The sequence below is a fragment of the Chinchilla lanigera genome, unplaced genomic scaffold (assembly GCF_000276665.1).
Source record: "Chinchilla lanigera isolate Chin_1 unplaced genomic scaffold, ChiLan1.0 scaffold00073, whole genome shotgun sequence".
Classification (NCBI taxonomy): Eukaryota; Metazoa; Chordata; class Mammalia; order Rodentia; family Chinchillidae; genus Chinchilla; species Chinchilla lanigera.
Genome location: NW_004955474.1, coordinates 12073679 through 12098860, shown reverse-complemented (window position 1 = coordinate 12098860; position 25182 = coordinate 12073679). Strand labels below are relative to the sequence as shown.

The 25182-nt window shown below is 37.4% G+C and overlaps 1 protein-coding gene across 1 annotated transcript in view; it reads left to right on the top strand.

The window, feature by feature from the left end:
* The window catches only part of LOC102008939 (probable E3 ubiquitin-protein ligase HERC6), a 61651-nt gene extending 41909 nt beyond the window's left edge, over positions 1–19742 (top strand). The window contains 8 exon segments of the mRNA XM_013502713.1: positions 873–908; positions 910–1017; positions 2987–3153; positions 7786–7849; positions 8521–8591; positions 15708–15891; positions 15985–16147; positions 18197–19742. Of these exon segments, the coding sequence (XP_013358167.1) occupies positions 873–908; positions 910–1017; positions 2987–3153; positions 7786–7849; positions 8521–8591; positions 15708–15891; positions 15985–16147; positions 18197–18603 (1200 nt within the window). The 3' untranslated portion in view covers positions 18604–19742.
* The last annotated feature ends 5440 nt before the right edge of the window (positions 19743–25182 follow it).

Here is a 25182-nt window from a genome sequence, read left to right as displayed (position 1 = left end):
AGGATGTATACAAAGTAAGCACCCTGGCTTCCTGCTGAGTCACTTAGCCAAACCTCTAGACTCCCCAAGTTGACACAATGTATCAACCATAACAAAATATAACAAATAAGCTTCTGGATGCTTATAATAAAACAATATGGGCTTCTTCAAGTATAGCTCAGTGGTAGAGCACTTGCCTAAGTTACATGGTTCCATCACTCAACCCCAAGAAATAAAACAGAAAAAGAAAAGGGTTATCAGCCATAGCCAGAAAAGTAAGTAGAAAAGGAGTACAGAGATGGAGTGAATCAAGGTAGTATTCAGCCCAAAATCTAAAGGTAGAGAGAGATTTTTTTAAAGGGACTAGTTAATACCATATGAAGGCTAGGATGATCAGGTCCTGTAGTTCCTGCCAGACCTCATGCTTAGTCTGAATGGAAAGGGCATTTAGTAAAAGCCCTAATGAGGACAGAGCAGAAGAAATCAAATCGCTGTTAAATGCAGCCAAGGATGGGAAGCCTGAACAGGAAGATAAAGATAAACAACAATATAGAATAACTGGGAGATTTAGTGGCCCAGGAGTTTGAAGCACATCAGAATTAGGCTCAAGATTCTGGCTGACATAAATGGTGGATGCTAATTCTTGCTAAAGTTCCCCTTCCCTTGCTACTTGTGGCAGTCCAAGGGATTCATACAACAACCTGAAAATAAATAGGCTTATGCCCTCCATTGCTCAGAAAGAAACTGAGGCTCAATAGACTGGATGGATGTAAAGGCTGAGTGACTCTGGTAATTCTAGTGACTGCAAGAATGATCATTAGAGATTTAACACTTTTCCAAAGTGGCTGAAGCATTAGGTTTAAATCAGAGTGTGGGGATGTTTTCTTTCTTAGGTTGAATTTATCAAAGAAATTCATCCTGAGAGTGGAGGGGGTCACTGCTGAGTTCTTCTACTGTATATTTGAAATAATGACCAAGCCTAAATATGGAATGTTCATGTATCCTGAAGAGGGTTCCTGCATGTGGTTTCCTGTCAATGTAAGTCTTTCATCTTTTTCTGAACAGAAAATGTATCCCACATACTACAATATGAAAACCATGAAAAATAATGCATGATTACATCACAGTCTTGGGACCCGTATTTTGAGTAGTACTTGTATGGTCCACTGAGAAGCACCTAGAGCATTGCCTTGGAGCACTAAGAAAAGCAGAATCTGTGGCCCTACCCCCAAGCTACAGAAAGATAATGTGTATTGTGTAAGGTCCCCAAGTGATTCATGTACATGTTAAATTTTAGACAGCATTAATAGATTATAATTGAAACAGAATAAACTGCACACATTTAGTTTCCAGCTGATAACTTTTCATATATACATTAATATACAATCAAAATTATGAACATGTCTATAATTCCCCCAAAATTTCATTTCTCTTTCCAATCCATCCTTCCTATTCCTTCCTGCCGAGGGCTATGCAACCATTGATCTGCTTTCTGACATGACAGAATGGTGTGAATTTCCTAGATGTTTATATAAATAGAATCATAACCCAGTCTTCAGCATTTTCCCTTATAATTCAGCATAATGATGCAGAAATTCTTCCATGTTGTGTCATATAGTCACAGTTCAATCTCTTTGTTACAGGAACATATTCCATTATATGGTTTACTAGAGTTTCTTTACCTCATCTCTGATGGATGAATATTTGGGATGTGTCCTAAGTTAAAACCCAAAGATCTAGAGTGCTTTAAGTTAGTAAAGACACTATTGAGAGAATACTAGAGATAACTATTAATTCTGAAAAGGTGATTTTGATTTATATAATCATTATTTTTTTAAAAGATCCTTGAAGTATAAAGCATTTTCATTTTAAAGTAATAAAAAAAACTTTATTCCATTTTAGTAAAATAGACCAAATAGTTCTCAAAGAAATCATATGTTCAGCTTCTATTTATTGGTCATTTTTCTCATAAACTTTCAAATTATTCTTCCAAATGACATGAGGGATGTTTGGACAGAAAAGATGAATGGATGGTAATACATATTACCAGGATCTTGTACTTGTTTGAGAATGAAAAACCCTCTAAAAGTTAGGAATGGGTAAGATGTTCCAGTGGTAGGACTTTGTATCAGACAGTCAGCAGGCATTTATTTATTTATTTATTTACTGTTTTTTGATGTGTTCAGGTTGTATTAAGTATTGTAGGAGATTGGAAGTATTATATATAAAAAAGAAATTATTATATAACACAATCCCTTTCCTTCTGAAACTTTTTATGTACATAAATGGAGTGATATGATTGAAATTCCAGATTGCTAACTTGGTGTTAATAGTTACTAAGAAGCACAATACAGGAGGGAAGGAATGGACTGGTCTGGGACTAGAAGGCCAGAGCTCCAGTCCTGAGTGATGGTGGCCATGTCATGGCTGAATTTTCAGTTTCTCCTCAATAAAATGGGTAACATAATTTCTGTTCTGCCTGCCTTATAAGACTGTTGTTAGAATAAAATAAGGTTTGTGAAAGTATGAAAGTACCATGACAACTTTAGGGCAAAAGCAAATTGAAGCTATTATTTGTTAGGACAGGAAAAAAAAAATCAAGGAAAGAAGGAAATTATTACAGAAAGTGTCATGGAACAGTGGAGACCTGGGGCTGATGATTAAAGAGAGGGACAAAATGGATTAAAGGGATTCAGGTGAGGGATGGAGATGAGGAAGACACACTGTATCAACCCTGGGAGATAGCTGGTTTATCTTCATCTTACAAAGGAGGAAATGGAGGCTCCGAGAGATTAAGTAGTTTACCCAAGACATACAACTGGCAAGCAACCATGCCACAACATGAATTCAGAGGTGTGTGACCCTGAATGGCATCATGGCAGAAGCTCCTGCAGATAAGCCTATTTTGTTTCTGATTTGTGATTTTAGAAAACAGAACTTAAAGTTTTCTGTACTAAACTCTTTGTATAATTGATTATTTACAAATTTTTCCCTTCTCCTTCTTCAGCCAAAATATGAAAAAAAGAGGTACTTCCTCTTTGGGATGCTCTGTGGACTCTCACTATTCAACTTCAATGTCGCCAACATTCCTTTCCTCCTGGCTCTGTATAAGAAACTTCTGGACCAAAAGCCATCTTTGGAAGATTTAGAAGAACTCAGTCCTTTTGGGGGGAAATAAGTAAATATATTTGCTTTTCAAAGACTGTATCTAGTAAGACTTAGTTATTAGCCAGAAATAATGTTGCACAGATGAGGTCTGCAGTTTTGATATTGTATGCCTTTTAAATGAATACGAATTTTAAGGTCAGGGATATAACTCAGCAGCACAGTGCCTGCCTGGCAAGTGCAAGGTCATGAGTTTGATTCCTGGTACTAGAAAAATAAAAATAAAAAAATAAATACGAATTTTAGCATGACTTATATAATTCCATAAGCCTTCAAAAGTGCTGAATAGCCCATGTTCCTCTAATAATTACCTAGTATCATAAACAGATATCTGGCCTGGTCTCTTGATTTTATCCAGGTAGGTAGTTATTTTGGAGAGTATACATTGTATACCTGGATTATCACATGCCTACTACAAATATATATGGCCTATATAAACATGTATATGTATGGCTAATCAAAAAATATACATAATTAACTTGACTAGTAACTGAGGGAATAAAAATGAAATGTCATTTTTGTGTTTATAGATTGACAGTAAAATTCTTAGAGTATTGGGAACAAATTGTGGGAAAGGATTCTTTTCTCATGTACTATATGGGAGAATAAGTTGGCTACATCAGAGCAGTTTCTCTGCCTTGGTAATCTTGACCTCTTTGGTGGGAGGTAAGGAGAGAAAGAGAGAGAGAGACAGACAGACAGACAGAGGGAGAGACAGAGAGAGAGACGTTTGTATGTGTGGTGCTGGGGAACTACCCAGAGCCTCATACATGAAAAGCAAGCTATCCCCACACCCCTGGGCATTTGTATGGCAGGCTGTCCTGGGCATTGTACCATGTTTAGCAACATTTGTAGCCTATTCACTAGATGCCAGTAGCAAATCCTCCCTTCACTGTGACAGCCAAAGGTTTCTTCAAATTTTGGAAAATGTCTCCTAGAGAAGATAGCAGATAGAATCATCACTGGTTGAGAATCCATGCCCTAGAGATAGTACTCCTTTGTGTTATTTTCATAATACATAGAAGTATCTGTGGAGCGGCAGAGGGTCTAACAAATCAAACTATAAATAGAGGTTGCTCTAGGAAGAGAAGTCAGAGGTGGAGAGCAGAAACTATATCACATTTGGTACATGTCTTGTTCAAAATTGTTTCCACTGAAAATTGGCTTTCCACATGACAAAAACTAAAACTAGACCAATGTCTATCACCATGCACTAAAGTAAAAATGGATTGAATATATAAATATTAAAACAGAAACATGAAATATACTGGAAGAGAAAGAAGATAGAAATCTTAAAGGCATAGGGTAGGTAGAGAATTGATGAACAAAAACCAAACTGCACAGGAAATACTTCAAAAAATCAACAACTGGGATCTCATCTTATTAAAAAGTTTTTGCACATCAAAAGAAATCATCAACAGAGTAAAAAGAAAACCCACGAATAGAGAAAAAATTTTAGCCAACCATCACTTAGACAAAGAACTTCTATCTAGAACATATAAAGAATTTTTAAAAAATCAGGCCCCCAAAAGTCAAAGACCCAATCCCAAAATGGGCATCTGAGATGAATACACACTTCTCAGATGAAGAAATACAAATGGCAAATAAATATATGAAAAAACGTTCAACATCATTGGTCATCCAAGAACTGCAAATTAAAACAACATTGAGATTCTCACCCAGAAAGAATGGCTATCATCAAGAAATCAACTAATAAGAAATGCTGGCGGGGCTGGGGATTTAGCTCAGCGGCAAAGCGCCTGCCTGGCAAGCGCAAGGTCGTGAGTTTGGTTCCTGGTACCGGAGGAAAAAAAAAAAAAAAAAAAAAAAGAAATGCTGGCAGGGCTGTGGGGAAAAAGGAACCCTTCTCCACTGCTGGTGTGAGTGTAGACTGGTACAACCACTGTGGAAATCAGTGTGGAGATTCTTCAAAAAAACTAAGATTAGAGGTCCCATTCAACCCAGCTATTCCCCTTCTGGGCATCTTCCCAAAAGAACTGAAAACATCATACCATAGCAATACATGTGCACCCATGTTAATAGCAGCACAATTTGTAATAGCTCAATCTTGGAAACAACCCAAATGCCCATCAACTGAGGAAAGGATAAGAAAGATGAAGGATAAACTCGAGGCTTTTATAGGTTTGCATCCACTGATGCAACTAGAGACCATACTCATAAGTGAAATAAACCAGACTCTCATGTGTAAACACTGTATTGTCTCCCTACTGTAAGAAACTGAAAGAGTAAATAGGATCCAAAATGTACAATAGATATTGTGAAAGGGAGAGAAACTGCTCAAAAGGAAAGAACAACTGGAATGTGAGAAAAGAGAAAAGAAGGAAAGGGTATAAAGATACCCATATATACATAAGATAGCTAAGATAATTGTACTACTAATTTCTATTAGTTCATTGAAAGGAACAGTTAGTGCTTATACTGTTTGTTCAATTTTGCATGTCTGTATGTGGTAATCTGAGCAACTACTTTGAAGATAACAATATGCAATATAATAACCATTGTTAATTTACTATCATCATTGAAATTCTGTATCATTTTTATTTTTTCTCTCTTTAAAATAAAAAAAAAAACAGATACAAGTCATCTAACAAATAAAAATAATTTCCACTTCAAAAAAATTATTTCTTCTGGAACCAGAAGAGGCCTAGAATAGCAAAAGCAATCCTGGGCAATAAAGGAAAGGAAGGAGGCATCACAATCCCTGCCTTGAAATTATACTACAAAGCTACTGTGATAAAATCAGCATGGTACTGGCAAAAAAACAGACCTGAAGATCAATGGAATAGATTAGACACAGATGCAGACACAGTTACAAACACACTCAGCCACCATATTTTTGACAAAGGGCCCAAACATGTTCACTGGAAGAAAGGTAGCCTCTTTAACAAAGAGGTGCTGGAAAAACTGGCTTTCCACACTTCAAAGACTAAAACTAGACCCATGTCTATCACCCTGCACTAAACTCAAGTCCAAATGGAAAAGATCTAAATATCAAAACAGAAACATTAAATCTACTGGAAGAGAAAGGTAAAAATCTCAAAGACAGAGAGTTCCTGAACAAAAACCAAACTGCATGGGAAATACTTCAAAGAATTAACAACTAGGATCTCATCTTATTGAAAAGTTTCTGTACATCAAAAGAAATCACCAACAGAGTAAAAAGAAAACCCATGAATTGGGAAAAATTTTCTTCCAAATGCCCCTCAAACAAAGGATTTCTATCTAGAATACATAAAGAATTAAGAAAAAAAAAATCAGACCCCTGAAATTCAAAGACCCAATCCAAAAATGGGCATCTGAAATGAACACGCACTTCTCAGGGGAAGAAATACTAGTGGCAAATAAATATATGAAAAAATGTTCAACATCATTAGTCATTTGAGAAATGCAAATTAAAACAACACTGAAGTTTCATCTCACCCCAGAAAGTATGGCTATCATTAAGAAATCAACCAATGACAAATGCTGGAGAGGCTGTGGGGAAAAAGGAACACTTCTCCACTTGTGGTGGGAGTGTCAATTGGTGAAACCACTGTGGAAATCAGTGTGGAGATTCTTCACAAAACTAGGATTAGAAGTCCCACTTGACATAGCCATTCCCCTTCTGGGTAGTTTTCCAGAAGAATTAAAAACATCATACCACAGCAAAATATGTGCACCCATGTTTATAGCAGCGCAATTTGTAATAGCTAAATCTTGGAAACAACTCAAATGCCCATCAACTGAGGAATGGATAAAAAAGATGTGATATGGAGTATTACTCTACTATAAAAAAGACAAACTCGAGGCTTTTATAGGCAAATGGATGCAACTAGAGACCATACTCATAAGTGAAATAAATTGGACCCACATGTATAAACATCACATTGTCTCCCTGGTGTAAGAACATGAAAGAGTAAATAAAACCGAAAATGTACAATAGATAATAGGAAAGGGAAAGAAATTGCTCAAAAGAAGGAGCAACTGAGATGAGGGAAAGAAGAAAAAGAAAGGACTAAGGCATTAAATATATATATACATATAAAATATGGATGCATGTTATATGGATTATATATGGATATAACATATTATATGTAATTTTATATAATATATATTATATATCCATATACATATATGGATCAGTGGCATAACTGTACTGCTGATGTCTAATGGTTTACTGAGGGGAATGATTAATTTTTTTTTACATTTTGGCCAAATTGCATGCTTCTATCTGGTAATCTGAGCAACTTATGTGAAGACAACAATTTGCAGTATAACAACCATTGGTGAATTCCTATAATACTGTCTAGTAAAACTATGTATTGTCTCTAATGTTCTTTTAAATTATTATTTTCTTATTCCCCTTAATGATTTGATCAATCTTCTATTATTACATCTGGTAATTGGAGCAACTTTGTTGAAGATAACATTATGTAATATAACAACCACTGTTAATCCCTATCATTTGATTTGAAACCCCATATCATGTTTAATGTCCTTGCTTTGTTTTGTTTGTATTTTGCTATTGTTCTTTTTTTGTACTATTTTCTTTAAAATTAAAAAAAATATTTCCACTGAACATTTATTACTTTTGAAATTTTATAAGATCAGCAAATATGAATTTTAAACCAAATTTTTCACTAGGAATTTGCAAGTTCTAAATGATGAAGCTAGTGACATTGAAGAACTTGACATGTATTTTTCTGTTTGTACTAATAAATGGAAGATTATAGTTTATTTTTAATGTATTTTTTATTTTTGAGAGACTAGGGACCAAACCCAGATCCTAGATCATGTTAGACCAGCATTCTATCATTGAGGCATATTTCCAGCTCTAATATTTTTTAAAATTAATTTTAATTGCCAGGCATGGTGGTGCATGCTTGTAATACCAGCACTCAGGAGGCTGAGGCAAGAGGGTCACTGCCAGTGTGAGGCTAGCCTGGGCTACATAGTGAGTTCAAAGCCAGCCTGAACTACACAGCAAGACCCTGTCTCAAATAAATAAATAAATTTAATTATATTATCTTAAGTATAGAATCATATTTTGTGAAAGATATTTTACTTCTGTACTATAAAATCTTCCCTGCTACTTTTTCATTTGATACCTTAATGTATTGATTTGCAAATAAGAATACAGCAATTATTCAATTGATATAAACATTAGAAACAACAATAATTTATGCATGAAATTGACATGACATGTATTAGAATAGGTTTTTAAATTTTTTATATGCATTTAAAAGTCTGAACTACCAAAATTATTAGCAGTTACTTTAAGTTCTATAGGCAAAAAGTACTGGCAATAATGATATATGAATGGTGTATTATTCAGACTAATTTTCATGTTTGGTAAATGAATAATTTTGGTTACAGATACACTGGAATGAAAATGATGTTGACTTAATTCCAAATGGGATCTCTGTACGTGTGGACAAAGCCAACAAGTAAGTTTTAAGACCTAGAGTAATTGTTTTACATATACATAAAGTATTTCTATACCTATACGTTAAAAATATATTTTAACCCTGGAGTGGTGGCCCACACATCTAATCCCAGCACTCCAGAGGTGGGGGCAAAAGGATCAAAAGTTCCAGACCCACCTGGGCTACATAGCAAGTTCAAGGCTGGCCTGGACCACATAGTGACACCCTGACTCAGAACAACCAAATAAACAAACGTATTTTAGCTTCTCAAGTGATTGTTTTAGATCAACTTTTGGAAAGATAAAAAGGTTACAGGATAAGAGAAAGGGAGGAAGGATCTGAAATGAAGTATTTCCATCATTTAACAAATATTTTTGAGCTGAAAATAAATTTCAGTTTAGTACCTCACAATCGGAAGTAAATTCCCATGCACAAAGCCATAGGGGACACAAAAACCATATCCAAATCATTCCACTTGCCATCAAAAAATGCATCTTCTATGAGGCTGCATTCTGTAGTACAAGTCAGACCTTGCAGAAGTAATTTCAATGGAGTCACACGTACTGGGAGAAGGAGAACAGGAGGACCAACTCTGAAAGTATTATGTTCATACTAAAATTTGATGGCTGATAGGAGAGGATAGGTGAAGAGGAAACATGGCCTGCTGGAGAGGAAAGTCACATGGTAGGTTTGTCTAAAATGAGAAAGAAAGAGAAAGGCAGGGGAACTGTGGGCAGCAAAGCAAGAGAGGAAAATAAAAGGAGGAAGAGCCTGCTGAGACTGGCAGGGTCAGGTCATGGAGGTGTTTTGATCCTTGCCAGGCAGGTGAGGAATTTGCCCTAAGGGCAGTGGGAAAGGTTTTAAGCAAAAGAATGACTTAAAATAGCATGAAAGCCATATACATTCCACAGAAACTATACTCCATATTTTGAATGTTGATCTTCTTGGCCAAGGGACACAGGTGCAGTGCTATCTTGTGATGCAGGACAATAGCACTAAGTTTGCAGCTGCCTGTGAGCCACAGGGTCAGGATGGGAAATGACCAGTACTCTACAGTGAACACATGTACTAAGTAAACTTTTGCTCCATGATACTTTTAGATCATGATGGACCTACTGGGACACACCCAAAATATACATTGAGAAGCAAGTATATTCAGATTAGTGTTTATAAAATCTCCTGGTTCCAGTGAGGAAAATGAGAAAAAAAAAAAAGGGTTGATCTTTCTGCTTATGTTCTCTGTATTACCTTCTTCTAGCTCAGCAGGTTTTAATATCCCTGTACCAGTTTATCTGCTACGAAGAAATTTACTTTTCTTCCTCAGTAGAAATAGTACAAACAGTCCCAGGAGGCCTTGGTGGGGAGCCCAAGACCCTGTGCTCCACCCCCACCCCCACCATTGCAGGAAGATCCTTGGGTCACAGGAAGCCTCGGTGAGGTGTACAGGAGCCTGAGACCCCATACTCCACCACCTGCCACTATTGTGGGGATGACCCTGAGTCCTGAGAAACCTAGGGTGCCTTGGTGAGCAGCCTGGGAGGAATGATATCCCATGCTCTGCCTCCTGCCACAACTGTGGGAACAACCCTGAATCCCAGGAAACCCAGGAAGCTTTGAAAATGACAAAACAAAGGAGCAAAATGCAATCTCAGCCCTGCATCCCACTCAGAACAAGTCCAGGAAACATCAACATAGAAGAACATGGAAGTCACACACCTGAAATGATAGCAACTGAAGTAAAGAAACAACTATATCAGGTTATAGAGGAGATCAGGTCAGAAATAACTGCTCAAGTAAAAAAAGAAATGACAAATGTAATGAAGGAATTGTTCAACATATCAAAAGAAGACATAAATTAAAAAAATAGAGGAGCACAGAAAAATGATGGAAACCTTGAATGAACAGTATAGGAAAGAATTAGAATGCATGAAACAGATTCAAAGACATATTCAGGAAATTAAAAATTACATTGAAAGCTGGCAAAACCACTTGAATGAAACTGAAGATAGACTTTCACATCTCGAAGACAGCATTGCAGCTAGTGATCATGAAAGGAAAGGACTCTTAAAAATAATAAGGAACCGGGAAATAAAAATTCAACAGCTGTAAGATGAGGCAAAGAAAAACAGTATAAGACTGATATGTATTAATGAAAGAGCAGGAGGCAACATTAATGACATAAAAACATTATTTACAGAAGTAATAGCAGAAAATTTCCCAAGCATGGGAAAAGAATCTGACATACAGTAAGTGAGAAATATGGAACTCCAATTAGCCATAACCAAAATAAATCTACACCCAGACACATAATAATCAAGATCCCAGAAATTCATCAGAAGAACAGACTATTAAAAGCTGTTAGAGAAAAGAAACAGATCACCTATGAAGGAAAACCCATCAGAATCACAGCTGACTTCTCAGCACAAACCCTCAAGTCAAGAAGAAATGAAGTATTTCAAGTCCTGAAAGAAAGCAACTTCCAACCCAGATTGATATACCCTGCAAGGCTATCTTTCAAAATTGATGGAGAGATAAGATACTTCCACAACAAAGATCAACTGAAGAAATTCATGACCACCAAACCAATCCCACAAAGAGTACTGAAAGATATTTTACAAAGAGATAAAAATGACCACAATCTCAAGAACAATAGAAAAGAACCATCAAGCAAGGTAAGCAAGTAAACAGAGGGAAAAAGTACAGAACTAAAAGTGAGAAAATAACATGACAAAGTTAAGTCAATACATATCAGTAATAACCATTCATGTAAATGACCCCAATTCACCAATCAAAAGAAACAGACAGGTAGAGTGGATCAAGAAACAAAACCCAATAATATGTGGTATACAAGAAACATATTTAACTCAAAAGGAAATTCATAGACTGAAAGTCAAAGGATGGAAAAGAATACTCCATGTGACAGGAACCCAGAAAAAAGCAGAGGTAGTTATTCTGTTTGCAGACAATGTGAACTTCAAATCAATAACAATTAAAAGAGATAAAGAAGGTCACTACATTCTTCTTAGGGAAAAACTGTAAGAGGAAGAGATAATCATAAATATATATGTACCAAATGTAGGAGCACCCAACTATATAAGGCAAATTTTAACAGACATGAAAAATCAAATAAGCCATAATACAATTGTAACAGGAGATTTTAATATCCCAGTGTCACAAAAAGATAGATCAACTAGACAAAAAAAAAAAAAATCAGCAAAGAAATAACAGAAATAAACCAAATGTGTGAACAAGTAGACTTAGTAGACCTTAACACCATATTCCACCACAATATTAGAATACACATTCTTCTCAGTTGCACATGGGATGTTCTCCAAAACAGACCATATATTAGCACACAGAATATGCTTAAGTAGATGCAAAGGAATTGAAATTATCCCATGCATATTGTCTGATCATAGGGCAATGAAATAGGAAACTACTGACAAAAGAAATCACAAAAACTCCATAAACACATGGGAATTAAATGACATTCTCCTGAACAACCAATGGGTCACAGACAAAATTAAAGAAGAAATTCAGCAATATTTACTATCAAATGAAAATGCAGATACAATCTACCAGAACTTGTGGGATGCAGTGAAAGCAGTCCTTACCAGAAATTTATAGCCATGGATTCCCACATCAGGAAAACAGAAAAAACACAAGCAACCTTATGCTACACTTCAAGGTTCTACAAAAAGAAGAGCAAGTCAAGCCCAAAGCCCAAAGAAGGGAAAAAATTATAAAGATCAGAGCAAAACTAAATGAAATTGAGACTAAGATAACAATACAAAGAATTAATGAATCAAAGAGTTGGTTCTTTGAAAAAAATAAAGTTCATAAAGCCCTAGCCAACCTTACCAAAAAAAGAGAAAAAAAACCCTCAAATCCATGCAATAAGGAATGAAAGGGGTGAAATCACTACAAATCCTGTAGAAATTCAGAAGACCATCAATACTTACTTTGAAAATCTTTACTCTCATAGGATGGAACACAGAGAAGAAAGGGGCAAATTCTTAGATACATATAAATTACCAAAGCTGAATCAAGAAGATATAAAAATCCTAAATAACCCAATATCAGTCAATGAAATTGAAAATGTAATGAAAAGTTAGCAACAAAGAAAAGCCCAGGTGCTGACGGATTCAGAGCTGAATTGTACAAGAAATTTAGAGAAGATTTAATTGCAATTCTTCTCAAACTCTTTATTGAAATAGAAAGGGAAGCAATCCTCCCTAACTCATTCCTGGAGGCAAGTATTACCCTGATACCAAAACCAGAGAAAGAACCAACCAAAAAAGAGAACTATAGGCCAATCTCCCTAATGAATATAGATGCCAAAATTCTTAATAATGTACTCACTAATAGAATGCAGCAAATCATCAAGAAGATAACACACCATGACCAAGTGGGATTCACCCCAGGAATACACGAATGGTTCAATACACACAAATCAATAAATAGAATACATCATATTAACAGCCAAAGACAAGATTCACATGATCATCTCAATGATGAACAAAAGATTTTGATAAAGTCCAACACTTATTCGTGATAAAAATGCTACAGATTATTGGAATAGGTGGACTTTACCTCAATCTGGTAAAAGCCATCTATGACAAACCAACAGCCAACACATACTAAATAGAGAAAAATAAAATCAGGAATAAGACAAAGATGTCCACTGTCACTACTTCTATTCAACACAGTTTTGGAAACATTAGCCAGAGCAATTAGACAAGAGAGAGAAATAAAAGGAATGATAGGAAAGGAAAAAGGGAAATTATCATTATTTGCAGATGACATGATACTCTACATGGAAGACCCCTCCAACACTCCACCAAAAGACTCTTAGAATTAATATACAAATTCAGTACTATAGCTGGATACAAAGTCAAAACTCAAAAATCAATAGCATTTCTGTACACAAAAAAAAACACACTGAGAGAGAAACTGAGGAAGCCACACCCTTGTATCCAGAAAATTGAAATACTTAGGAATCAGTCTAACAAAAGAAGTATAAGATCTATACAGTGAAAAATCACAGTACTCTGAAAAAAGAGATCAAAGAAGATTTCAGAAATTGGAAAGATATTCTTTGCTCCTGGATAGGAAGAATCAATATTGTGAAAATGGTCGTCCTCCCAAAATTGGTTTATTTTAAAATTTTTTATTTTAAAACTAAAAGGAGGAAAACATTAACAGACAGACAACATTTTACAAAATAGCAAAAGAACAGTACAGACAATACAGAGTTACAAACAAAGTGATAGGAAATTAACAATGCTTGTTGTATTACATATTGATATCGTCAAAGTGGTTTCTCATGAAAACAGATACAGACATGCAATATTGATCAACCAAAGACCTGATCAAAATACCATTAATATACCTCACAGATCTAGAGAAAATGCTAAAATTCATCTGGAAGCAGAAGAGATCCAGAACAGCAAAAGCAATTTTGGGCAACAAAGGCAAGACAGGAGGCATCACAATTCTTGACTTGAAATTATACTACAAAGCTACAATGATAAAATCAGCATGGTATTGGCAAAAAGACAGACTGAGGATCAACAGAATAGACTAGAAGTTGCAGCCACAATCAGAAACACACTCAGCCATCTTATCTTTGACAAAAAGGCCAAACATGTTCACTGGAAGAAAGATAGCTTCTTTAATAAACAGTGCTGGAAAAACTGACTCTCCACATGCTGAAGACTAAAAAACTAGACCTGTATCTATCATCATGCACCCAACTAAAGTAAAAATGGATTAAAGATATAAATATTAAAACAGAAACACTAAATCTATTATAAGAGAAAGTAGGTAGAAATCTTAAAGACATAAAGGTAATGAGAGAGTTAATGAACAAAAACCAAACTGCACGGGAATTACTTCAAAGAATCAACAACTGAGATCTCATCTTATTGAAACATTTTTGCACATCAAAAGAAATCACCTACAGAGTAAAAAGAAAACCAATGAATTGGAAAAAAATTTTAGCCAACTGTCCTCAGAGAAAGGACTTCCACCTAGAACATGTAAAGAATTTAAAAAAAAATTAGGCCCCCCAAATTCAAAGAACCAATCAAAAAATGGGCATCTGAGCTGAATATACACTTCTCAGATAAAGGAATACAAATGGCAAATAAATACACAAAAAAAAGATCAACATCATTAGTCATTTGAGAAATGTAAATTAAATTCCATCTCACCCCAGAAAGAATGACTATCATCAAGAAATCAACTAATAAGAAATGCTGGCAGGGCTGTGGGGAAAAAGGAACCCTTCTCCACTGCTGGTAGGATCGTAGACTAGTGCAACCACTGTGGAAATCAGTCTGGAGATTCCTCAGTACACTAGGATTAGAGGTGCCATTTAACCCCGCTATTCCCCTCCTGGGTATTTTTCTAGAAGAACTGAAAACATGTCATACCACAGTGATATATGTGCACCTATGTTTATGGCAGCACAATTTGTAATAGCTAAATCTTGGAAACCCAAATGCCCATTAAATGTGGAATGAATAAAAAAGATGAAAGATAAACTAGAAGCTTTTATAGGTAAATGGATGCAACTAGAGACCATACTTATAAGTGAAATAAATCAGATTCATGTGTATAAGCATCATATTGCCTCCCTAGTGTAAGAACCTGAAAGAGTAAATAAAATCTGAAAGGTACAATAGATATTGTGAAAGAGAAAGAAACCTCTCAAAAGGAAAGAACTGGGATGAGGGAAAAGAGAAAAGAAAGAAGGGAAAAATATATGTATATAGACACAAGATAGCTAAGGTAATTATACTTCTAAGTTCTAATGGTTTATTGAAAGGAACAGTTAATGTTTAATTGTTTGATCAGTCTTACATGCCTACATCTGGTTATTTGAGTAAGCACTTTGAAGATAATATGTAATACAACAACCATTGTTAATTTCCTATCACCTTGTTTTGAAATTCTTTATCATTTTTATTGTCTTTATGTTGCTTTGTTTATGTCTTTGTTTTCATTTTGTTTTTATACTTTTCTCTTTAAAATAAAAAATTGGGAAAAAAAAAAGTAAAACAGCAAAGTGGGAATTATTTAATCATTGGTAAAGTATATCACTGGCTATTTTTTTTTTTTCACTTTCTCAAGGAATGACTTTGTTTCTAAGTGTGTTGACTACATTTTCAACATCTCCATAAAGGCAATTTATGAGGAATTTTCTAGAGGATTTTACAGAGTATGTGACCTGGATGCCATCAGACATTTCCAGCCCGCAGAACCAATGACAGCAGTAATTGGAAGTACTAATTATGACTGGGAAGGCTTTGAAAAGGTAGGTGGTTCCTAAATTGCTTCCAGTTCTTCCCAAAGACTCTCATATATCCCCTCCCCCCAAAAAAATCATTTTTTCCTTCTTTTTCTCAAGAATTCACAGTATAAGCAAGGATACCACATATCACATCCTACTATAGTGATGTTTTAGAAGGCTTTCCACAAGTTAACTTTGGATGAAAAGAAAAAATTCCTCCATAAGTATGGCAGTGCTGCATGGCTTCACAATTATCTATCTCATACAAGGGTACATAGCGGTGAGTGATATTCATTCTCAATAGTAGGTCACATGTCTTTTTTTTTTTAGCGGGGTGGGGGGGTGTTTCTCCGGTACCAGGAACCGAACTCACGACCTTGCGCTTGCCAGGCAGGCGCTTTTGCCGCTGAGCTAAATCCCCAGCCCCAGGTCACATGTCTTAATGGCAGAGCAAGGAGAACCCAGCTTCCTTGCCTTCTAGACCACCATTCTTTCTTGTAAATAATCTCAATTCCCATTTTCATAAAGTAATAATAGACATAATGCTGTTTCACCTCCTTTTCTACACTGACTAATCCCACATTCAGTTTTTAGATTCTGTCTTCTTCCCATATTCCACTTGGTTCCAAATTAAATGTTTTCTGTTATGCTCTTATCTTCATTTATGTGAGTCTTTAATTTATACTATTCACTAGCTTATATAAAATAATACCAATGATACATGATGAGGATACAAGCAGCAGCATTTATTGTGCCTTCACTCTGTGGCCAGTGCTCTACTGACCACTCTGTGTCTATCACTTCCTGTTACCCTCTGTAGCAATTCTGAGGGGTAGGTGCTATTACTTCTTCCCATTTCAAGTATCAGGAAACACAAGTCTGGAGCATTTAGTACTCTGCCCATGCTCAGACAACTTGTAAGTGTGAGATCCAGAATTTGAACACAACAGACTGAGTTCAAGCTTGGCTCTTCAGCACTAAGCTGTCTGGCCTCTTGGTTTCTCTGGGACGGACTTATTTACCAATTCTACCACCTTCAAATTCTGTTTTCAGGTTTTTGGTGAGAGTGGGGACCAGAGGTTGCAGCCAGAATATACCTATCACTGAGCCACATTCCCAACCCTCTTTATTTTTGAGACAGTGTTTTGCTAAATTGGCCAAGCTGACTTTGAATTTGTAATTTTCCGGCCTCAGCCTCCTGAGAGCGTTCATTGTATTTTTTGCTTTGGTTTTTTGGAGACAGGGTCTGTCCAGGTAATCCAAGCTTGTCTCCTAGGATTAAAACCCTGAACCACCATGCTAGCCTCAGATCTTCTTAATATACACATCTTTCTGCTTGGTATTTTCATTGTTACTGAGTATATTTATGGACAATTTCAATTGCCCCCCAATCTATGTTTGTAACAAGGTGAAACTGCTTCTCAATCTTCTCTTGTAAAAAGAGAAACTTTTGCTTCAGCCCATTGCTTTAACTGTCTGTGTTCACCCCTGGTTTCTCCCCCTGCCTTGTGCCAACCTACAATAAAACCAGCCTTGGCAAGAACAAATAAGGTCAAGTTTAGCTGGGATTAATTCAGATGACAATGTGGGAAAACACAAGATTCAAGCAATCTGGAAAATGTGCTCAAGTGTTTTACAAAATGATGGCTGTACCTATAGCTTTAAAGTGTGAGTGGGTTGGAAACTGTGTCACTTGTTAGGAGTTAAGGTTGGTGCTGGCAAAAGTGAAGCAGTTTTGTAAGGAAGTGAGTAGGGCCAGCCCCAGTCTCCGGGTAGTTTGGTGGTAGGGGCCACTGTAGAGGTCAGTAGAGGTAACAGTGTTTCAAAGGTCCCTCCAGGGCTGGGCGTGTCTACAGCCCAGCTCAAAGGGTCTGCTGTGGACTGTCACGGACCTGAGTAACAGTGGCCTCTGGACTCCAGTATAAGTGGCCTGAACCAGCCCTGCTCTGTTTGGGTTTTTCCTTCTCCCTTGGAAGCTGGCCCAACTCCTTTTCTAAAGAACAAGCCAGTGGGGCCTCTAAGTCTCCCTGACCACCCCGACCTGCCCTCTTACTTCCTGCCCCAAGTCCCGGTGCTCAAGGAAGCTCTCAACCTCCAATCTCCTGGTTGAGCTAATTTAAATTTATGTTTTCATGGATGTGATTTACCTCAAATGGACCTCAAATTCATGGAGGACAACAACTACATGTTGTGATGTTTCTAGGCACTGTGTCCCTGCATAGTTCACTCTACACAAGGGTGCTTACCAGTCATTTATTAAATGAATGGTATCATTAATTTCTTTTTCTCTTTCTCTGATACATGTTAACTACATTTTATTCTTTTCCAGTATTTCTTACAGGGCGTGATAGATTGCATGTAGGAGGCATCCAGAATAGAGGAATAGTGTTCCGCTGTCCTGCAACTTTCAGTGAAAGAGATTACCCAAGGTCACTGACGTGTCACAGTGTTCTGTATCTGCCCCAGTATTCCACAATGGAAAGAATGGAGGAAGCCCTTCACGTGGCTATCAACAACCACAGGGGCTTTGCGCCCCCCGGGACCCTGCTGTATACATATTACATCTTGGATATTTTTACCTCCCTTTCTTCCACTCTCCCTTTATTTCCTTCCCCAGAGACAATCTTAATAGTCCTATCCCAGCCCTTGTCAACCAAGAACATCTTGTTAAACCATACTTACTCCTCTCTTACGATACTATTACTCATTCCACCTAACATAATACAACTATTCTAGTTACAACCAAAAATGCAATAATCACTTCCCCAACGTCTCTACAATTTGAGCATTTTTGAAAAGTCTAAGCCCAGGTCTCTCCTGGGACTCAAGGCAAACACTTAACTATGAACCTCTGTAAAAAATAAAAAATTAGTTACAATGATACAATGGCACAGAGTAAAAATTCTCATTCCAAAAGGGAGACATAAGGGAATAATAAAAAAGAATTAGACCAAAGCAAGACCAAAACCTACCACAGCAAACCCTGATACATTCACAACAGGGCCATAATTCATATGTCTCATTGCCAGGTGGCTCTGATTTAAATTTGATTGTACTCACTGTTGAACCACTGGTGGTATATGCATGACTGTCCCATAAAGCAGCTTGCACCACTTTTCAAGAGGTCTTTGATTATAATAATGAAAAAAAAAAGCATTGATTGAGCAGATGTCATCATATTATAGTTCCTTAAGAAAAACATTAAATGGTGTATTATATTTGAGTTATATTTTACTTTCTCATGGTACTGGAGATCAAGCCCAGAGCCTCAAGCATCCTAGGCAAAGGTTCTTCCAAAGAGCTACATTCCCAGTCCTTTTCCTGAATTTCAAAGGGAAAGGCAATCTCTAAATTTTAGGGCTCCCCTAGCACCCAATTTTTGGTTACCTTTTAGCACCAACATTCCTTTTTCTAATGTAAATGGCTGAATTGTACTAAATGGTTGTGGAAGAGATAAGACCAATTCTTTACACATTTGTTCAAAAAGTACTAGAAGAAAGAAAACTTACCAATTAGTTTTCAAACCCCAGCATTACCCCAACACAAAAACAGACAGTACAGGAAAAGAGAACATGTATGTTTTTATGAAAAGAGATACATAAATCCTTTACCAATTTTTAACATAATAAGCACCTCCAACAAAATGTAGAAGGAAAAATGCCTCACGGTCATGTGGGATTTATCCAGAAATGCAGAAAAGACATTTAAGAAAATTCAGTACCCATTCATGCATGATAAATATTCTGAGGAAACAAGGACTAAAACAGAACTTCACCAAACCTGATGAATCTACATTCACCTAGGCCCATTCTTAATGGAGAAAGACTCAATGCTTTCCTTCTATATTAGGTACTTTTCTTGTTGCTAAGACAAGCTACTCAAAACACAACAGGAAAGGTTTATTTTAGCTAAAAGTGATATAGGGAAATAAAAACTCCCAACCTGAACGATATCTGCAACAAGTTTGTGTTCTCTAAAATTGAACAATGAATTTTAGGAACAATGGAGGTTAAGAGCAGAATATTTTTTGTAATTGGTTACCCTGATGAAGAACCGAGACCAGAATCCAAACTGGAATTTTAAGAGCCTTTATTAGCCAGGCCAGCTGCTGTCAGTCTGTTCTCCATGCAGGTAGATGCTGAGCAGCCCCAAGCCGAAGAAAGTTTGAGCTTTTAAGCTTGAAAACCATATCCTGGTTGGTGCAGGTGAAAAGATTTTTTGCAAGGGCAAAAAACTGGAACGTATCAGTTCCAGCAAGCAGGTGTTGCAAAGTTCAGAACGTTCTTAGAAGCATACATTGTTTTCAAACTGAACTAACAATCAAGCACAGTTTCTCTGTCTTGGGTCAAACTGACATTTTCCCCTCCACCCAACAGCCCAGCAATTTTTCATCTGTTTTATGTGTTCACCAATTATGTGTTCATCACATTTTTATTGAGGGCAAGAAAGCTTCTGTCCAAGAGAGACAGAAGGGGGCCCGAGTGGGTTGCCAAGGACCTTGCCCTTCCCAGGGACTTTATAAAGCAAAACCCTGAGGTAAGGCGTGGAAAATGGGAAATTACAAGGTGGGCATGAGGTGGGACAAAACAATGGTCAGCCAATAAGATTACATGTATAATTGTTCAGGTAAAATTGAGTGAACTGGGATCAAATGGGGAAACAAGTCACATACCAAATGGGCATGAATATAGAATAGGGGCTTTTCCTGTAGGGGGCGGGGCTAGTGACTCTTTCTGGCTTTTTGAAGGTGGTTGTTACTTATTTAGAATACCAATCCCTTACGTTCACACCTTAGGGAGGTATGTGGGTGCATTTGTTTAGTCCTTTTGTCTTGAGGTCTGGCCCACAGGTATCTTACCTTGTCTTTTACGTTGGCTCCTTCAAGGGCCTGGCCCTGTCTGACTGCCTATAATATTTCTATCTAACTCAGCTGCCTATAACAAAAGTTTGTAGAGCTTTCAGTTGGAAGGCACCAAGCCAGGACAGCATGGCAGAAGGGCATGGCAAAGGAGTCCATGGCAGGGCAAGCATTAGGCAGCAAGCCACAGCAGGAAGCCTGCCTTTCCCTTTTATCCCACCCAGGCTACAAGCCTTTTGGGTGGTGTCACCCACACCCAAGGTGGGGCTTCTGTCTTCAGTAAATCCATTCAGCCACACCCAGAACTATGCTAATACCAATCAGTGGACTAATTTAGTACAGCATACCCCTAATCCCAGTATCACACACCCTAGATCCAGCCAGCTCAAAAAAGCCCCACTTATGAGTGTATGAGGCTTCTGGGGACATCTAGATATGATCCATAATACCTGCTAATGCTGCCAAAGAGCAAAAAGGGTCTCTCATCTCTTCTATGCAACCTGGTAGTACAAATAGGAATACATATAAAAGAGCAAAGAAAAGACACATAGATTAGAAAAGAAGTAAAACTCTTATTTGTATACTATGCTACCATCTATGTAGAAGATTCTAAAGGATCTACAAAAACCCAGAACTATTAAATAAATACAGAAAAGTCTCAGGATTTAAGATTAATATATAAAAATTAATTTTATGTCTATATACTCACCAAAATCATGAACTGAAATTGAAAAGAGTACCATTTACCAACAGAAAAGCAGAAATAGGTCTGGACTGGGAATATTGCTCAGTGGTAGAACACCTGCCTAGCATGCACAAAGTTCTGCGTTCAAGGCCAAGTAAATTTTAAAAAGGGTCTTAGACCTATAGAAATTAATTGTATTTCTATACACTGATCACAATCATAAATTGATACCTGAAAAATATCACTTGCAATATTAAGAACATAAAGATATTTTATGTTCACATACTAAAGTAGCATGTCAATTTTCCCTTGAACCTGCTAGAATATGAAGTTCCCTTCTGTTACTTCTTTCCTAAGAGTACAGTAATCTCAATCAAAATTCTAGCAGACCATTTTGTAGACACCAGTGAACTCCTTCTACACTATAGATGGGAATACAAAGGGGCTAGAACAGCCAAAACAACTTGGAAAAAGGACAATGTTGGAACACCTACATGAACTAACTTTTGAGAGTTATTTTCAATGCACTGTAAACAAAACAATGAGGTAATAGAATAAAGATAGAAATAGAGTTAAGTAAATCATATAGAAAAGAAACATCTGCTGAGTCTCTGCCCTCCACACACCCAGTGCAGACAGGATATCCTCACTCAGAAAGCCTGCGAACTGCTATCACCGGGGTTCACTTGTGGGCCCTCCCTGTACATGTCCAGCACCGAGTGACTTACTGGAGCAGGTGCTCCATGAGCTGCTGGCACTGCAGTTTGGGACTGGCTTTACTTGCACCCTGACCTCCTGGTGGTCACAGACACAGGCAGTCTGTGATCCCTGTCAGTGCGGCCCGCCTCTTCCTCTTGTGCACATCCTAAACTGACATGATGCAGAATCAGGCAGGACACGACCTGCTGACATCATGGTTCGCAGCTGAAGGCCTCTGAGAGAACCAGCTATTTTCCATCTACTTCCTGGGGGCAGCCCAGTAACCCATGACCCCACCACCATTACAGTCTGAGTCTCCGCCCTCTGTGCCCCTGGTGCAGACAGGAGAGCCTCACTCAGAAGGCCTGTGAACTGCTATTACCGGGGTTCAAGTGTGGGCCCTCTCTGTGCATGCCCAGTGCTGAGTGAGGTACTGGAGCAGGCACTCCATGAGCTGCTAGCACTGCGGTTCAGGTCTGGGCTTTACTTGCGCCCTGACCTGGAGGTCACAGACACAGGTAGTCTGTGATCACCGCCACTGCAGCCCGCATCTAGCTCCTGTGCGTGTCCTGAGCTGCCTGGAGACACAGAATCAGGTGGTCCACAAACTGTTGACCCTGCAGTTCATGTCTGGGTTTTGCCTGTACCCTGAACTGCCTGGGGACAAGGGACCAGTGGTCCAGGATTGTGCCACTAGTGCAATCCAATTCTGGATCATACACGTGCCCTGAACTGCAACGGGACACTGGTTCAGACGGTCTGCCATCAGCTGACATCATGGTCCACATCTGAGACCAGGGAAACTAAATACACTTCACCACCTGCTGGAAAACCCCAGACTAAGCAGTGAATCTCAGCGGACACTAAGGGGCAAGCCTGACCACCAGGAAAACTAGGGACACTAATAGCCTTTGTTGAGCTGCCAGGGAATAGGGAGACTGAGCTTTCTGTATCCAGTATCAAACATAACAAGATGAAGGACTATACCACAATCTCAGAACTCCACCACACTCAGAACAAGTCCAGGACACATTGACATAGGAGAACTTGGTAAACACACATCTGAAATTGCTGAAATGATTGCAATGGAAGTAAAGAAACAACTGCATCAGGCCACAGAAGGGATCAGATCAGAAAGAACCTCTCAGGCAACAAATGAAGTGACAATAACAATGAAAGAACCGTTCAGCACATCAAAGGAAGAAACATATTAAGAAATAGATGAACAGAGACAACAGATGGAAGCGTTAAATGAAAAATATAAGAATGAATTAGAACACATGAACCAGGCTGAAAGAGACATCCAGGAAATCAAAGCTTCCATTGAAAGCTGCCAAAATCACCTGAATGAAATGAAGATAGAATTTCAGATTTTGAAGACAGCATGACAGCTAGCAATCCTGAAAGAAAGGATCTCTTAAAATCAACAAGGAACCAAGAAAAATCAATTCAACAGCTGCAAGACAAGCCAAAGAGGAATAATGTATAACGAATAGGAGTCAATGAAACAGCAGGAGTCAACACAAATGACATAAAAAGAATATTTGCTGAAATAATAGCAGAAAATTTCCCAAGCATGGAACATGATATACAGGTAAGAACCTGTATATACAGGTAAATGAGGCATATAGAAGTCCAATTACCAATAACCAAAATAAAACTACTCCCAGATATATAATAGTCAAGATCCCAGATCTTCAGCAAAAGAACAGAATATTAAAAGCTGCTAGAGAAAAGAAACAGATTACCTATAAAGAAAAGCCCATCAGAATCACGGCACACTTCTCAACACAAACCATCCAATCACAAAGAGCTTGGAGTAAAGTATTACAGGTCCTGAAACAAAACAACTTCCAACCAAGACTAATGTACCCTGCCAAATTATCCTTTAAATTCAATGGAGAAATAAAATATTTCCACTATGAAGAACTTCATGAGTGCCAAACCATCATTGCAAAGAGAACTAAAAGATATTCTAGACCAAGAAAAAAATGACCACAACTTCAAGAACAATAATAGAAAGGAGCCCTCAAGCAGAGCAAGCAGTTAAACAGGTAGAAAAAGTAGGAAACCAACAGCAAGTAAATAACATGACAATGATAAGTCAACACATGTTTGTTATAACCATAAATGTAAATGGCCTCAATTCACCAGTCAAAAGAAACAGACTGGCAGAGTGGATTAAAAACAAAATCCAACGATATGCTGTATACAGGAAACACATTTTGCTCAAAAGCAAATCCACAGACTGAAAGTAAAAGAATGGAAAACAATTCTCCATGCAACAGGAACCCAGAAAAAAGCAGGTGTAGCTATTATGTTTGAAGACAATGTAAACTTCAAACCAACAACAATCAAAAGATATAAAGAAGTTCACTACATACTTGTTAGGGGGAAACTGCAAGAGGATGAGATAACAATCATAAACATGTGTGCACCAAATATCAGAGCACTAGACTATATAACACAAATCTTCACAGACATGAAAACCCATATAATTAATAACACTATTGTAATAGGGGACCTCAACACCCCTTTGAAACAAAGAGATAGGTCAAAAGGACAAAAAATCAGTAAAGAAATAATAGATCTGAACCAAATCTGTGAAAAAATGGACTTAGCAGATGTATACAGAGTGTTCCACCACACAACATCAGAATACACATTTTTCTTAGCAGCACATGGGTCTTTCTCTAAAAGAGACCACATCTTAGACCATAGAGCATCCCTTCCAAAATGCAAAAGAAATGAAATTATCCCGTGCACATTATCTGACCACAGTGCAATGAAATTGGAAATTAACGACAAAAGGAACTCCAAAAACTCCATAAACACTTGAAAATTAAACAACAACCTCCTGAACAACCAATGGATCACAGAAGAAATTAAAGAAGAAATTAAAAAATACCTACAAATGAATGAAAATGTAGATACAACTTACTAGAATCTGCCGGATGCAACAAAAGCAGTCCTCAGAGGGAAATTTATAGCAGTGAACTCACACATAAGGAAAACAGAAAGAGAACAAATAAATAGCCTAATGCTGCACCTCAAACTTTTAGAAAAAGAAGAA